Below are 16,782 nucleotides of genomic sequence, written 5' to 3' on the forward strand. Positions count from 1 at the left end.
TGGGGAGCCCTGGAGTTTAAATGCACTACAACATCCTTGTGATTGACCTACCCAGCTGAGCAGAACAGATCAAGCACAAGCCTAGATCAGAAACAGACCTTTAGGAGATTTGATCTGGAAGGGGACTGATGCTGGTAAGAATAGCAGGCACTTGGAATTTCTGAATTTGAAACAATAATGCTTTAGTGCTGCTTCAGTTACTGTTGTTTTATTGTGAAAGACAGTCCTTCTGACATATGGTTGGCCTTCTTTCAGGACTAATTGCAGTCTGTTCTTTGGGGACACCACATAGCCATATAGCATGCCTAAATGCATAAATCTTTAGAGGAAGACCAGCTCTCTGGAGAGAAAACCCTGTGTTTGTCCAAGAACTGGATCTCTGCCTCTTCCCAATAGTCATTCCAGCCAGTTGCATACTTGGCAGAGAGATTCATGGGGCTGAACATACAGCTGCAATTTTTCTTTTCTTTTCTACTTTTTTTTTTTTCTTCCAGGAACAGTGTTCTGTTGTCAGGGCTGTATGCACTGGACACAAACACTTATTTACTATATAGTAAACTTATTTACTATAGCAGCAACCAAAACTTCTAAGTAGAACCATTGAATGCGAATGTTTGGATAAACATAACACATTCTCTCTATATAAGGAATTCCTGCTTACTTCTAAGTGATGACTAAACCTAATGTCTCTGATATTTTGGTCAAGGACCATCTATGAGTCTAGTGACACTGTGCAACTGTTTAATTTCTGAAGCAGCTTTGTTCATGTGACTACCTTTTGGACGGGACCAGAGATTCCTTAACAGAATTCAACTGCTCTGTTTACTTTAAAATTATGCTGGTTGCTTACAGTGGCTTCTGGATTCTCTGTCCTTGTGGTCTTCTCTTAGATGGGAGCAAATTTCACTCTGATCACCTTGTATTGGTTTTCATTTTAATTTTTCATTTTGATATGAATGAATAACACTATCACTCAACATCTATTTCCAACCAGAACCCAAATTGGCTTTCCTGGTTATAGATCCATACAGCGGTCTGTCGCTGTTTTAATCTGCATTCACTAGGCTATTTAAAGAAAAGGGATTGTGCAAGAAGAAGGATGGTAGAGGAAAATCAATGTCTATTTTATATTCGCTGGTATTAAACACCGGGATTAGTACTTACTTAGACTTGATGCTCGTAATGAACTTGATCTCCATTTTACAGATGAGTAATCTGTAACTCAAAGAGTTTTCAACTTACCCAAAGTCAAACTAATAAATTGTAAAGGTGGGAATTAAAACACTTTTTATTGAGCTATATAGAAAAATGTACAAATTATTTATACACAACTTCAGTTATTACGGAATGAGCTACCACTACCAATGAATTCTAAGACCCTAGATTAGTTATCTACTTTTGAACTTTATAAATATTAATTATACTGTACTCATAGTATTGAGTACATATCTAGAGTGGAATTGCTGGTCTTAGCTTTGTGTATATCTTACATATATCTAAAGTGACCTTCTGCCTGGTTGTCCTATCCTTTATTGAAAGTGGGTCCAAATACATTCCTTTTGGAAAGAGATATGGAGAACACTTAGAGATCTAAAAATAGATCTTCCATTCAATCCTGTAATTCCCCTACTGGGCATATACCCAGAAGACCAAAAATCACACCATAACAAAGATATTTGTATCAGAATATTTATTGCAGCCCTATTCATAATTGCTAAGTCATGGAAAAAGCCCAAGTGCCCATCGATCCACAAATGGATCAATAAATTGTGGTATATGTACACCATGGAATATTATGCAGCCTTAAAGAAAGATGGAGACTTTACCTCTTTCATGTTTACATGGATGGAGCTGGAACATATTCTTAGTAAAGTGTCTCAAGAATGGAAGAAAAAGTACCCAATGTACTCACCCTTATTATGAAACTAATGTAGGACCTTCACGTGAAAGCTATATCCCAGTTATAACCTAAAAATAGGGAGAAAGGGGAAAGGGAGGGGGGGAGGGAGGGGGAAGGAGGGGGATTAATGGGATTACACCTGAGGTGCATCTTACAAGGGTATATGTGAATCCTAGTAAATGTGGAATATAAAGGTCTTAGCAAAATAACTAAGAAAATGCTACAAAAGCTATGTTAACTAATGTGATGAAAATGTGTCAAACGATCTATGAACCAAGTGTATGGTGCCCCACGATCATACTAATGTACACAGCTATGGTTTAATAAAAATAAATAAAATAAAATAAAATGCTATGCATCTCAAAAGGTTGTGGCAAGAGTGAAGTAATCATGTTACTATAAATATTGCCACACATGTAGCAGGTGCTCAATAAACATTATTTGTCATTCTTTTATTAAAAAAAAAAAAAAGAAAGAAAGTGGGTCCAGGGCAGCGCCTGTGGATCAGTCGGTAAGGCGCTGGACCCATATACCAAGGGTGGCGGGTTCAAACCCGGCCCCAGCTGAACTGCAACCAAAAAAAAAAAAAAAATAGCCGGACATTGTAGCGGGCGCCTGTAGTCCCAGCTACTCGGGAGGCTGAGGCAAGAGAATCACTTAAGCCCAGGAGTTGGAGGTTGCTGTGAACTGTGTGATGCCATGGCACTCTACCGAGGGCCAAAAAGTGAGACTGTCTCTACAAAAAGAAAAAGAAAGAAAGAAAGAAAGTGGGTCCAAATAGTCTCAACTATTTATTCCTTAAATTCTATTAATTTTCCTTCATGTATTTTTTGGGGCTCTTTTGCTAGGTGCATATATGGTTTCAATTTTTATATCTTCTTGATGCAGTGAACCTGGTATTTGTAGAAAATACCCTTCTTTTCCACAATGCTGCCTTTATTGTAAGTCAAGTGTCCATGTGTGGAGGTTAGTTTCTGGACTTCCAATTCTGTTGTATTCATCTATCTGCCTATACTAATACTACACTGTCTTAAAGGACTATAGCTTTATAATATGTCTTTTCGCTTTCTTTTGTTTGTTCATACACCTAACACACATTCGTGCATGAGAAAGACTCTCATATTCTTTCATTTGCACTGTTCTGACTCTAAGTTCAAAAATATAATAAGAATAATCTTTCCTTTACAGATTTATTTATTTTTGTTATTCATTTATTTATTTTTTGAGGCAGCATCTCACTCTGTCTGTCTCAAAATTTATTTATTTATAGCAGTGGTGCCATCACAGCTCACTGTAACCTTAAACTCCTAGATTCAAGTGATTTTCTTGCCTCAGCTTCGCAAGTAGCTAGGAGGACTACAGTCTTGCACCCTGCTAATTTTTCTATTTTTGTAGAAAAAGGGTCTGTTCTTGTTCAGGTGTATCTCAAACTCCTGGCCTCAAGCAATTCTGCCTTGGCCTCCCAGAGTGCTGGGAATACACGAGCCACTGTACCTGGCCTCCTTTATGAATTTAGTATAAGTAAACACCTAGCCTAGTTCTTGGCACATAGAAAATTAGTAAACTAAAGTTGTTGTTAAAAGTAAATATGAGCAGGGGACTGAGGCTTGTACCTATATAATCCTAGGTACTCAAGAGGCTGAGATGACAAGTTTGCTGGAGGCCAGGAGTTCCAGACCAGCTTGGACAACACATAATAAATAAATAAATAAATAAATAAGCCAGGCCTAATGGTACATGCCCGTAGTCCCAGCTATGCTGGAGGCTGAGGCAGAAGGATCACTTGAGCCCAGGAGTTCAACGTTGCAGTGAGCCATGATTGTATCGTGGTACTCCAGCCTGGGCAATAGGGTGAGACCCCAATCTCTTTAAACATAAAAAAAGAAAGGAACTATGTTGTTCCATTACTAATAAGCAGAAGTTATTTCTCCTCATAGAATTTGAGAACTGAAGTGTACTTTAAATTTCCTAACAAATGCACTTTTTTTTCCTACCCAACTTATCAGATAAATGCTTAGAGAAGTAGCATAACTCAGTTTATTGGTTTATTGAGTGCCGTGCAGAGACTAAAACTTGTCTCCATACTCCTGGTTTAGTGGTTTTTTTTGTTTGTTTTGTTTGTTTGTTTGTTTCATCACCCTACACTTGTCTTGACCTTTATGGGGTGGGAGGGAGGAGGAAGAGAATGAAGAGCATGTTCAGGCGAGTGAAGGGTGCCGCTCGCTGAGCGTGGTAACATCCAGGCTGCATTGATCACCTGATGCCTAGTTTCTCACCCACCTACAGAAGACAGATGGCATATCATGTAATCTTCTGTTGTTCTGTTTCTGTTATGAAGTAAAGATTGCAAAAACAACAAGAAAAAGAATGTGAGTGGAATTGGTAATGCTGGTTAAAGGCAGAGATTAGGTGATGTAATCAGTCACCGTTTGGAACAGTCTGGGACAGCATAGCTTGCTGCAGCGCGGTTACCATGGGCAGTTATATGTCTTATGTTCATAAAGTCTTTAAACTCTGCACTCAGGACTCATAAATCTTCACATCATTATTATATTCTGGTGTTATTCTAGCAGAAGAGAGGAGCTCCTAACAGTGAGAGGGATCTTCCTCCTCCTGCAGATTATAATAAATGTGGTTATTTGTTACTTGAAGTCTTGCTGAAGATAAGATAGCTTCTACCTCTGTCAGATCTGGTCCAGGTGTAAAGAGTAGCTGAGTTATTCTTAAAACAATAAAAAAAAAATTCCTCCTTCCCTTCCCTCATCCTTTTCTATCCTGGATAAAGATGCTTCAGCTGATGGTGGTGATAATGATGTTTATCAAGTGAGCATTACACCATTTTCAGGGACGGTAGAAGGAAAAATCAAACGCAGCGTTCTTAAGAAATTTGCTGTTTGTAAAAGGTACTTCAACACGAGGTCAGGGCATTCATGCACGTGTTGTCTCTGTCAAGTATGGGGGAGCTGTTTACCCAATACCCAGGAGAGGGGGCAACTTAGGGCTTAGATGTCCATGTTGGGAGTTAGAATCCTGGCTTCACCACTTACCAGCTTCAGGAACCTGGGTGAGTTATTTTACATCTCTGAATCTATACCCTCAATTGTGAAATGTGAATAAAAATAATACCTGCCTCTTAGAATGTGCTGGGAATTAAATGAAATTACACATATGAGGAGCTTTGGGAAAATGTTAGTCACTCTAATACCTGTTATATAGCACTGCCTATGCTAACTGGCAAGTTGTGACCTAAGAAGGGGTCTGAGGATAGTGACTGCTGTGGTCTGAATGTTTGGGCCCCCTCAAATTCACATGTTCAAATTCTACCCCCAAGGCGGCATTAGGAGGTGGAGCCTTTGAGAAATGATTAGGTCACAGGGTATGGGGTTGGGCTGGGGGGAGGCTGGCACAGGACAGTGCCCTCATGAGTGGGATTACAAAAGCATTGGGAAAGAGACCCCTACCCTACCTTCTGCCGTGTGAGGACTTAGAAGGCGTGGTCTGGAAGGAAACAGGTCCTCACCAGACAGCTTTTCTGCAAGTGCCTTGATCTTGTACTTTGCAGCCGTCAGAAATGGGAGAAATAAATATTTTCTGTTTATTGGCTACTCAGTTTATGGTATTTGTTACAGCACCCACATCCAGACCAAGATGTGCACCCAATGCCTTAGGCTTCCACGGATGTAGGTAACAGAGAAGAGAAAGTATCCATGAGAAGATAATGCTTTCTCTAAGTGTGTATGCCATTGCGTTCACCCCTTTAATATCCTATTATGAAAACCAGATGTATGATTTGGAGCAACATTTAAAGAAATAAAAGCAATCAAAATATAACTTTCTTTCCTTTCTAAACTCTGACTTTCAACAGTTTTCAAGTTTTCTTAATCTACTCATGGCTTTTGTTCCTCTAGTTCACACTCAGCCTTCTTCTCTTTAGTGTTTTGGCTGTCAAAATACCTTAAGTCTTATTCTCAGTCTGTCTGAATTTGGTAGCAATTTGCCACATCAACAACTGAGAGATGATGGGCCTCTAAATAGCTTTCAAGCTATGCATGGTCTAAGGTGGCAGCAGGTGTTGTTGTTTTGGGTATTGTAGTTGGGGCAACTGGCATTTTCTCTCCCATAGTCGTTCTAAACTTACACATTGTATGAATTATTATCATTAGTTGAAGTCTAAAAGATAGCAAAATTCAGCTCTGAAAATTAGACTTCAGACAAGTAATAATTATAAAAAAAAAAACAAAACCTGAAATGTTGCCCTCTGTCTTGTTTGAGGCTGTTATTGTTTAAAGTCAAAGAGTGCACTATTATATTAATAATCCTAACAGGTATGGAGTGAACATTTAAGCTAACTTTTTTTTTTTTTTTTTTTGTAGAGACAGAGTCTCACTTTATGGCCCTCGGTAGAGTGCCATGGCCTCACACAGCTCACAGCAACCCCCAACTCCTGGGCTTAAGCGATTCTCTTGCCTCAGCCTCCCGAGCAGCTGGGACTACAGGCGCCCGCCACAACGCCCGGCTATTTTTTGGTTGCAGTTTGGCCGGGGCTGGGTTTGAACCCACCACCCTCGGTATATGGGGCCGGCGCCCTACTGACTGAGCCACAGGCGCCGCCCTAAGCTAACTTTTAATAGAAAAAATCCTGGTAGATATTTTACAGCACTATTTCTCAGTGTAGTGCTGTGTCAAAATCACTTAGTATGCTCAGGGAAAATGCATTCTTGAGGCCCACCCTCAGGAGAAACCAACACCAAACCCTCAGAGAGTCTGATTTGGTAGGTCACAGATCAGATATGAAAATTCACACTTCCAACAAGCTCCCAAAGTTGATTCATATTTACTCTATAGTTTGAGAGCCACACTTTTACATGCTGGGGGGGTGGGGGTGTTTTTCACTTAAAGCAAGGAAGAAGTGAAAATGGCTTAAGCAGTGTTGCAGTGTTGACTGAATGCATAGCAAGAGGCAGCTAGCCCCCCAAAAGGCTTGCTGCTCATTATGTGGTACATTTCCTGGCATAGGAAGCATTCAAGAAAAGTTAGGCTGCATGCTTGGCGGGGATCTGTAGGAAAGAGTCCCACTTTTAATGAGAGCTGGATCAGGATGATCTCGCGAATGCATCTGAGTGTTCTACTTGATTAAGCATTTCAGTAATGGCTTGTTTCCACTTTCTATATCATTTACTGGCCAGGCTTCCCTGCCCTGTGAAGCAGGACTCAGCTGTCCCTGATTATTCCCTACATCTATTGTGCCTATATCTTACCTTTCTTTTCCTTCTGACTCCTGTTTCTGTCTTGCTAAATGTTTTCAGGGGCAGTCTGAAGCAGCGTTTCCCTTCAATTCCTTTTTTCTCCTTCAAAATCAGAAAGAAAAAAGCAGAGACGAGTCAGAGTGGCTTTTACATGAATTAAACAATTTCTGGGATGCTAGTTTCTAGGCGAATGCAGATTCCCACAGCAGCGAGAGGACACGCTGTCATAGGTGTAGGGTTTCTTCCCAGCGTCACTCCCACTTTGGAAGAAACAATTGAATCACTGAGATGGGACTGTAGTCGTATAAGAATACATGCGCAATTGCACAATCCTACAGGCACTCATTCTGTACAGAGGATCATCAGACATCTGCCAGCCCTACTGGCTCTGGGAGAGGAATCAGAGGCAAGATTGGTTAGTTGGTTTGGCATCCTATCAGGAGGAAGACTGGAGTTCAGCCTAGGTATTTTTCTCAATCTGATCACACCCTGAAATGTGCTGCCTCCTTTTTCCTGTTAACTCTTACAAGGCTAACTTTGGTTCCTGGCACTCTCCTCCATGGCCCACTTACTCAGAGACATTGCTTGCCTATGCTTGATCTGACCTGTACCCCTTTCTGTTGAAGAGAATGTGTTCCATTTGTCTTCATTTGAAAGTCAGCCTACATGTTCTTGTGGGAGATGAGCTAGAGAGCACTTATGTGAGCCTATGATTGATCTCTTTTCTGAGAACTGAGAAACAAGAGAATTGTGATGTATTCTGTCTCTGAGAACAGATCTGATAATTACTATAAGCAGAAGAAATGTATTACAACCCCTCTTGAATTCTTGTTACCACCAATGGGTGACATCTAAGTCTTCCCTACCCCATGTGGACGGTAGTAGGTTTCTGAGGTGGCCCACTCAGTGGCAGTCACATGTACCCTGTGTTAATGTCCGTGTGCTCTTTATAGAGGAGAAGTAATTTTCCCCCAGGCAGTGTGTGTTGATTTGCAAAACATAGTGTGCCATGGATGCTAATTGAGAGTCCATTATAACTGAATATGTAACATAATAATACCTGCATTTTTAGCTCATTTCATGCATTTTTAGTAACAAGACATTGGAACTGCTGGAACCACCACAGTTGCTGATACCACTTAGGGAGAGATGACGTCTTTCCTAAACAGCCTAACTCTAAAAATACTGCCCTGGATAGAAGCATGATAAATGTTTTGAAGGCATTTTTTTCATTTTGCCTTATTCAAGGAAAAAGTGTGAAATGTGTCTAAGCTTCGAGGATTTTTAGTAACATGAGTTAACTGAACAAAGCCCTTCTTAAGAAGTTAGAATTGCCTAAATGTCAATACCATAAGGTATTTGTGTGGACCTAGGCTGTTTAAAAGTTAAAGAGAGAGAGAAAAAAAACAAACAAACAAAAAAAACCACTTTTCTTCCTCTATTCTCCACATTCCTCAGAACTTGCATGTACATGTTGTGCTTTATAAATTTATATATATGTAAGGCTGTGGAGTCATCTAGAGTTCAAATTTCAGATGTGGCACAGGGTTGTGTGACCTTGAGCAAATCCTTTAACCTCTCTGATACTTTATTTGTACATGAGGATCGCATTGGGGTTCATAGGTTTCCAGTAACAGAACCACCTATTATAAGAAAAAAAATAATGGATTGGAAGGATAGCAAGTATATAGAAAAATAAAGGAAGATCTAAAGAACCAAGTTGATAAAGGACAGGCAGAAACCAGGACAGATCTGGCAACCACAGCAAATGAACTTTCTCTCCTGTTACTCAGCTCCAGTCAGTGGTCCAGGAGAGAGTGTCTGAGTGATCAAGCGTAGATCAGGTGACCCCAGGAATTGTGGGGTGGAGAGATCATTTTAGTTGGCATCTCTATGGAGAGATCATTTTAGTTGGCATCTCTATCCATGTGGCCCATAGTAAAACAAAGATGCTATTCAAAAGGAGTCAAGTCGATTGTAGCAGAATGACACCTGGATCACCAAAACCCCAAAGAGGTGTCACCACATGGCTTTTAAGAGCATTTTTGATGAAGTATGTAAAGTACATGAACTGGTGTTTGGAAAAGAATGGGTTCTCAATAAATGACAGAATTTATTGAGAAGTTGCCTGCTATTCTGAAAAGGGTCCTGCCTGTGCTACTCTGCCTCCTAAAATAAATTGTAAGCTTCATGAAGGCAAGGACTCTGGTCTTTAAATCTTTATTTTTTTTACTAAGTTCGCTGCACAGTAGTTAGTACCAGATGTCTTAGTCTCTTTCCCCATTACAGCCATGACAGAGGGTCTTCACCTGAGCTCTGTTCACCAGAGCTTGCTCAGGGGCAGCACAGGTGACAAGGATGGTGGGCTGGGAGCGAAGCACTGTGCACTTGCCTTCTGCTCTTGTCCATTGCTGCTCTGCGGAGCATGTGGGAATGCAAGGGCGTGAGACCATCCTTATGCCTAGGACAGCCTTGAATCTACCTTATCCACCTTATTTTATGAAAGAGTAAATCAGTCACAAACTTTGGCATTTGAGAAATGTGTGGATGCATGTGTACAAAACAAAAAAACAGAAATGACCTTCTTTTTTTTATTTTTTCCAAAATAAAATTCAGCTCAAATCATCATTCACCAAGGTTGATGAGAAGTCCAATATCAGATCCTCTTGGTGCCCCTTGCCCATACCCTAACCCACCCCAGCCCCCACCTAGGGGCTTATAGGCAGTGTTAGCACCCAACCTCTAGTCCTTGTTCAGCAGACCCTGCTGGCTCCCCCTTTCCCACCCCAGAACACCTGGCCTAGTAATGGTCAGCAGATACTCATCCTCACAAGCACATAGCCTTCCCTTTGCCATCCAGGTGCTGTAACCTCTAGGAGCCCTGCGATCAACAGGTGCACAGACCCCCATCTCTGAGCCAAACCTGCAATCTTTCCCTCCAGTCTGCAAGGCAGTACCCACAGCTGGCATCAGGCCCCTCTTCCCTTCAATTTTGTTTTGTCTTATTGTTTTGTTTACTAAAAGCTTTGTGGAGATACAGTTCACATGCCATGCAATTTACCTATGTAAAGTGTATAATTAATAGTTTTTTCATATGTTTACAGAGTTGTGTAACCATCACAACAGTCAGCTTTAGAACATTTTCATCACCCCCCAAAGAAATCCCATACCCATTAGCAATCACTGTCACCCCCCATCCCACCACCTTAGCTCCCAGCTCTAGACAACTAATAATCTACTTTCCGTCTCTGCCTACACTGGACATTTCCTATCAGTGTGATCCTTACAACACATGATCTATCGTGACTGGCTTCTTTCATTAGCGTAGTGTTCTATGGCATGTAGTGTGTTCCAGTTTATTGCTGAAGAATATCCATTGTATGGATATTCAAATTTTATTTCTCCTTTCATCATTTGTCAACTATAGGGTCCTTTTCTTTTGAAGATGTAATCTGCCCTGTCTTCAGCACTTCAGCTCCAGATTAGGGACCACAAACCCACCTGCCTGTCAGCGAGGTGTCAGAAAAGTAGGAAAAGGCCTGGACTATGCAAAAGAGCAGGCACATGTCCCACTTAGAAAGGGCAGCCTCTACTCAGACACACCACGTGGCCGTCCAGACCTGGCATTATCAGATCTTCAGATTGTCCCAGAAAGGCCAGAATCTGGATTTCTATGTGAAGATTTCCTAATTTCTAAATGTTAGTCAATTAAAGCAAACACTATGTGGGGCAGACAACACACAGTATGGTTAAGACTAGATGCTGCTTGTGATCTCTGAGTGATTCAGAGACATGTCCTTCTCAGGGAGCCTGTGCAGGTTCACCTGGAGCAGGTGTCTTCCTTCTTTTCTTCCTTTCTTCCTTCCTTCCCTCCTTCCCACCTTCTTTCTTTCACCCAATCTTATTCTGTGGTCCTGGGTAGAGAGCCGTGGCATCATAGCTCACATCAAACTCAAAACTCCTGGGCTCAAGGTCCTCTTGCATCAGTCTCCCAAGTAGCTCCACAACACCTGGCTAGCTTTTCTACTTTTTTTTAGTAGTGACAGGGATCTCACTCTTGCTCTGGCTGGACTTGAACACCTGAGCTCAAGTAATCCACCTGCCTCAATCTCCCAAAGTGCTAGGATTATGGGCATGAGCTACCACGCTTGGCCAGGTGCTTTCTTGGTAATGCTAGCCCTGTCATTTGGCAACTCAAAAAGGCTGTTCATCCCTTTGGAGGAAAGAAGGGCTCAGGTCTAAATTCTAAATCTCTGGGTGGGGAGGGAGCAAAATTCTTCTCATTCTTTGGCTCATTCCTCTACTGCAGCAGAATAAACAAAGCACAGGCTGATGCCTAAGTTGAATTAGTTCAAAATTGTCTTGCAAATTTTTGTGCCCTATTTCAGGATAGATTATGAGTTGCCAGTGTGACCTTGATTATGACATGACCTTGACCATGGTTAAGAACTACTAATTTTGTATATGATTTGCCCTGAATCCCTGAGGACAAATCTGTGGTAATAAGGAATAAGAAAAAGTGATTGTGTGATCTCCTTATGGAGAGAAAACACCTTAGTAATGGAAATTGGGAAGTGGAAAATACCGAGATTTGTGAGGATGGCAAGTGTTTATTGAGCAATGTCCCTTCTGCTACTCTCCTGTCAACTTTTCCTTTTGTTTTGCATCTGGTCATGAAGAAAATGAATATTTTTAAAGAAAAGAAGTTAGTAAAACCCAGCATTGGTATAGCGGTTGGTATTTGCCAAGAGATTTAAATGTATTATCTAGTTTGAAACTGTGGGGATAGGCATTTTTACCTGACTCTGTTTTATGAATGAGTCTTGTTTTTTTGTTTGTTTGTTTGTTTTTTGTAGAGACAGTCTCACTTTATGGCCCCCAGCATCACACAGCTCACAGCAACCTCCAACCTCCAACTCCTGGGCTTATGCGATTCTCTTGCCTCAGCCTCTGGAGTAGCTGGGACTACAGGCACCCGCCAAAATGCCCAGCTATTTTTTTTGTTGCAGTTAGGCCAGTTCTGGGTTTGAACCCTCCACCCTCCGTATATGGGGCTGGCGCCTTACCGACTGAGCCACAGGTGCCGCCTAGAGACATGTTTTTATCATTGAGACATACAAGAGGAGAAATGATTTGGTTCAGGTCATCCAGCAAAATGGCCTAGAACTTAAAGCCATAGTTTTGGATTCCAAAATCCATGTCTTTTTCTACATTTACAGAGCTGTCCTTCTAATAATTCTCCATTATGGTGTACCTAAGTAATACGTATAGATGTTTTTAGACTTAACACAGTGTTTAAGTTCATTTTGATATTACCCACTCAGAAAATAATAAAAAATGGTTTCCAAAGTGTTTTTCCATTTTCCAACTCTTTTGTGGAGTCCTCAATACTAAATTAATCAGTTAATAATTGGGAGTTTCTGTGCCCATTAATAACTTTTTTTTCTTTCGAGACAGAGTCTCACTCTGTCACCCAGGGTGGAGTGCAGTGGCATGCTCATAGCTCATTGCAATCTCAAACTCTACCAGTCTTTCAGGTAGCTGGCACTTACAAGGACATGCCACCATACCCAGGTAAATTTTCTATTTTTTATCAAAATGGAGTCTCAGAGTGCTGCCCGGGCTGGTTCCAATCTCCTGGTGTCAAGCCATCCTTCTGCCTCTGACTCCCAGAGTGCAGGATTGTGGGCACGAGCCACCATATCCAGCCCATTAATTACTTTAATTGCACTTAAACAAATATGATTCAGATGTCAATAAATTAATCCTCCTCAACCAGTATGTCTCCTTTTCTTTTCCTCTCCTCAACTTCTTTCCCTTCTTGCCTGTTGTCTTTTTCTTCTTTCTTTTCATTTTTTTTAAATATTTGTTTAATTTTTTTTTTTTTTTTGGTGACAGTATCTCACTTGGTCACCCAGCCTGGAATGCAGTGGCATCATCATAGCTCACTGCAACCTCCAACTCCTGGGCTCAATCCATTTGTAGAGATGGCTCCCTCACTCTTTCTCAGGCTTGTCTTAAACTTGTGGCCTCAAGCAATTCTCCCACCTCTGCCTCCCAAAGCACTGAGAATACAGGGGTGAGCCACCATGTCCTATTTCATTTTCTTTTTTGGCTAATAAGAAAGGTAATAATTTCTAAGGAGCAAGAAAGCCTTCAGGCTCAATGCTAACTATGCTTTTTTGCTTACATATGTATTCAATTCATTCAACACTGAATATTTATTGAATCTGTCATTAGTTTCCTATGGCTGCTACAACAAACTTATTATTTTATAGTTCTGGAGGTCAGAAATCTCAGATTGCGGTGCCAGTGTGTCTATATTCCTTCTGGAGATTCTGAGGGGAGAATGTTTCTTGTGTCCCTGCCTTTTTAGTTTCTAGAGGCTGCCTGCCTTCCTTGGCTCTCAGACTCTTTCTCAAGTCACTCCAACCTCTTCCTTTTGTTGTCACATCTCCTTTGCTGCCTTTGACCTTCTTGCCTCTTTCTTAGAAGGGCCCTCATAAAGTCCTTATTATAATACTTTAGGTCCACCCATGTAATGCAGGATGATCTCCCCATGTTTAAGCCTGCTAATTTGCAACCTAATTTTGTCTGCAACCATGATTCTCCACTGCCATGTAAGCCAACATATAGTTCCAGGGATTAGGACATAGACATCTTTGGAGGCTGAGGGAGAAATTTTGCTTCGCACAAGTACCTACTATCTTCCGGGTACTATACAGATTTATATTCTGTTTGGTGACTCTTACTAATTGGATGTACTTTTCACTGACACCTGTGCCTCTCTCCATTTTTTCTGTATGAGTGGCAGAAACAATTCACTCATGTCCGATGTTCACCTCTTCCAGCACATGACAGATATGCCATCTGTCAATTTGTGACAGCTTCTGGTGTCTCCACTAACCACAAAAGAAATGCCACCATTTGGGGCAGTAGCTGTGGCTCCCAGTCAGTCTCACTGTGATGTACCCAGAGTGGCAGCTTGTAACCGAGTGATGCTTTTCATTGTATCATAATTCTCTCTCCTGCCGCAGGAGAAGCACCAACCTTTGTTGATCTCATCCTTTTTCACAGGATGAGAAATAGGGAAAAGTGTGAAATTTATCACCTCAACTGGGATACTGTGGTGACTGAAAGGAAGCAATATTATTAATCATGCAGGAACAATAGATGTAAAAGAGGATGGTGTAGGGAACACTGGACCATAGGTCTCTCTCCCTCTATATTGAGTCCATATGACAAATAGCAGCCTTCAACACAGTGACTATAAGAATTCATGACCTATAAGAATTTAGGCTACTAGGGCAGCGCCTGTGGCTCAGTGGGTAGGGCGCCGGCCCCATATACCCAGGGTAGTGGGTTCAAACCCGACGCCAGCCGAACTGCAACAACAACAACAACAAAAAGAATTTGGGCTACTAAAAATGTTTCTCTTCATTGACTAAAAGTGTGGTATTCCCTTCCCCAAAGAAGTATTAAAGCAAATTTTAATAGTGTCCTTAAAAAAAAAAAAAGAAGAATGTATTGAGTATCTTATAAATTTGGGGCATTGCCGTAGAAGCTTTATATGCTTTATCTCATTTAATTCTTGCAACAGTCTTATTGGTGGGTATTATTATTATTATTCATTCTTATTTCAGAGTTGTAGGAAATAAAGCTCATAAATTTGAATACCTAGCTGAAGCTAAGAAGTTTCTAAGCTAGGATTTAAGCCTAATTTTGCAAAACACTAAAGCAAAATCTTTTTTTTTTTGGCCCTGCAAGGTGGCTCAGACCTGTAATCCTAGCCCTCTGGGAGGCTCAGGCAGGTGGATTACCTGAGTTTAGGTGTTTGAGACCAGCCTGAGCAAGAGTGAAACCCTGTCTCTACTAAAAAATAGAAAAATTAGATGGGCATAGAGGTACATGCCTGCAATCCCAGCTACTGGGAAGGGCGAGGCAAGGGGCTTGCTCAAGCCATAGAGTTTGAGGTTGCTGTGAGCTATGATGCCACTGCACTCTTCCCAGGGTGAAAGAGAGACTCTGTCTCAAAAAATATATATATGTATTTTTTTCCATTATACTACTGTCCAGAAAAAGGTTTATTGAATTGGAGTTGTCACTTGGGTGCAGTTGGGTATTTTAAGAATGAAGTTATCAGTTAGGGCTAAACACTAGTTTTATTAAAGATCTGGGAAAAGAACCAGAGCTGCCACAGATGCTGTTTCTTTCCATGTTTCCTTTAGGTCTGTCAGTTTGTCGTCTCTGTCAATGGGCTGAATGTGCTGCATGTAGACTACCGGACCGTGAGCAATCTGATCTTGACAGGCCCCCGGACAATCGTCATGGAAGTCATGGAAGAGCTGGAGTGCTGAGCAGTGAGACCTCCCAGCCTGCAGTGGCTCAGAGGTGACCTCAGCCAGGATGAAGCAAAGCAGCGCAAATACAAGACTTCCATGCAAATCATCGGTTTTGGACATGCAAAGCTTTTTTCCATACATACACATCTTAAATTGAGTTTCATACACTGTTTGAATGTGGAACAAGCGGGTAACATACCTTTAAACAAAAAGAAATCAGTGTAGAAAACATTCGGGAAACAGAGTTTTCCTTTGTGATAGAATTGCCTTACTAGATTTCTATTTATAGTTCTCCTTCATTGTTTTTTTATCTTAGTTTGCAGGAACTTGGTGAAATGTTTCTCTTGCCCCAGTAGGTAAACATGCTAAAATCCCCTTCTTAAGAATCAATAGAGTAGTTGCAATAGACTTTTATTGTATTCGTACCAAAATTAGCATGGAGCTTGTATACTAGAGAATCTAAATTTCACCAGGATTTAAATTAAAGCAGTATCCAAAGGAATATGATCTGGTTCTAATCTCAAGCATTTGAGTGTACTTGAAAGTCATCAAAAAAATGACTTTTTCTTAATCCCTGCTTCTAGTATCAACTTTTTATTTAACACACATTTCAATTATCGTATTAACTGAAAAAACAAAACTTTGTGATGCTATGGGTGGTGGTAGGTAAAGCGGTACTACTCAAAATTCTTTGCCCCTATTTTTTTCTCTTTTGAGCCTAAATAATTTCATTCTATAAACAAGCTACAGCAGCTTTCTTGAATTAACCCTGAATATGTTGAATTTTAAAACAGAGATCTTTGTATATACACATATAATTAAATCAAACCTTCTGGCTAGATTTCACTTTGAAGGTATCCCTTTTTGAAAGGACATATTCTAGAACTTGGCCCATATGTGATAAAACCTAGAACTCTAAATTGCCTCCCTCATCTGAATTTGTACTAGCTTTTCAATGTAAGGTATATAAGGACATGGCATGCTGCTCATTTGGGAGGATTATTTTTCAATGAAATCGCCATCTTGTGTTGTATATATATATGTGTGTTTCCTTTTTTAGTCTAGTGCCTTTGGGGGCTTGATGTATAGAGGAAATTCCTCAAAGTGCCAAATTCAGAAGTCAGGGAATGCTAAATTCTTCTTCATTTCAAATAATGAATCTGAATGATGAGGTTGCTTTATGATCATGGATTCACAAAATAAAATATGAGTGTTGCACCTCAGTCATCTCTTTGTGACAGGTTGTCATGATATGTTGATATTAGCCATACCATGCTAAACATGTTGGGTTTTT

At 40.7% G+C, this 16,782-nt stretch overlaps 1 protein-coding gene across 1 annotated transcript in view; it reads left to right on the top strand.

Annotated features, from left to right (window-relative positions):
* The window catches only part of DEPTOR (DEP domain containing MTOR interacting protein), a 169,694-nt gene extending 153,365 nt beyond the window's left edge, over positions 1 to 16,329 (top strand). The window contains exon 9 of the mRNA XM_053558386.1: positions 15,375 to 16,329. Within this exon, the coding sequence (XP_053414361.1) occupies positions 15,375 to 15,503 (129 nt within the window). The 3' untranslated portion in view covers positions 15,504 to 16,329. The remainder of the gene's footprint in view (positions 1 to 15,374) is intronic.
* Positions 16,330 to 16,782: the final 453 nt, after the last annotated feature.

The sequence above is a fragment of the Nycticebus coucang genome, chromosome 13 (assembly GCF_027406575.1).
Source record: "Nycticebus coucang isolate mNycCou1 chromosome 13, mNycCou1.pri, whole genome shotgun sequence".
In the NCBI taxonomy this organism is placed as follows: Eukaryota; Metazoa; Chordata; class Mammalia; order Primates; family Lorisidae; genus Nycticebus; species Nycticebus coucang.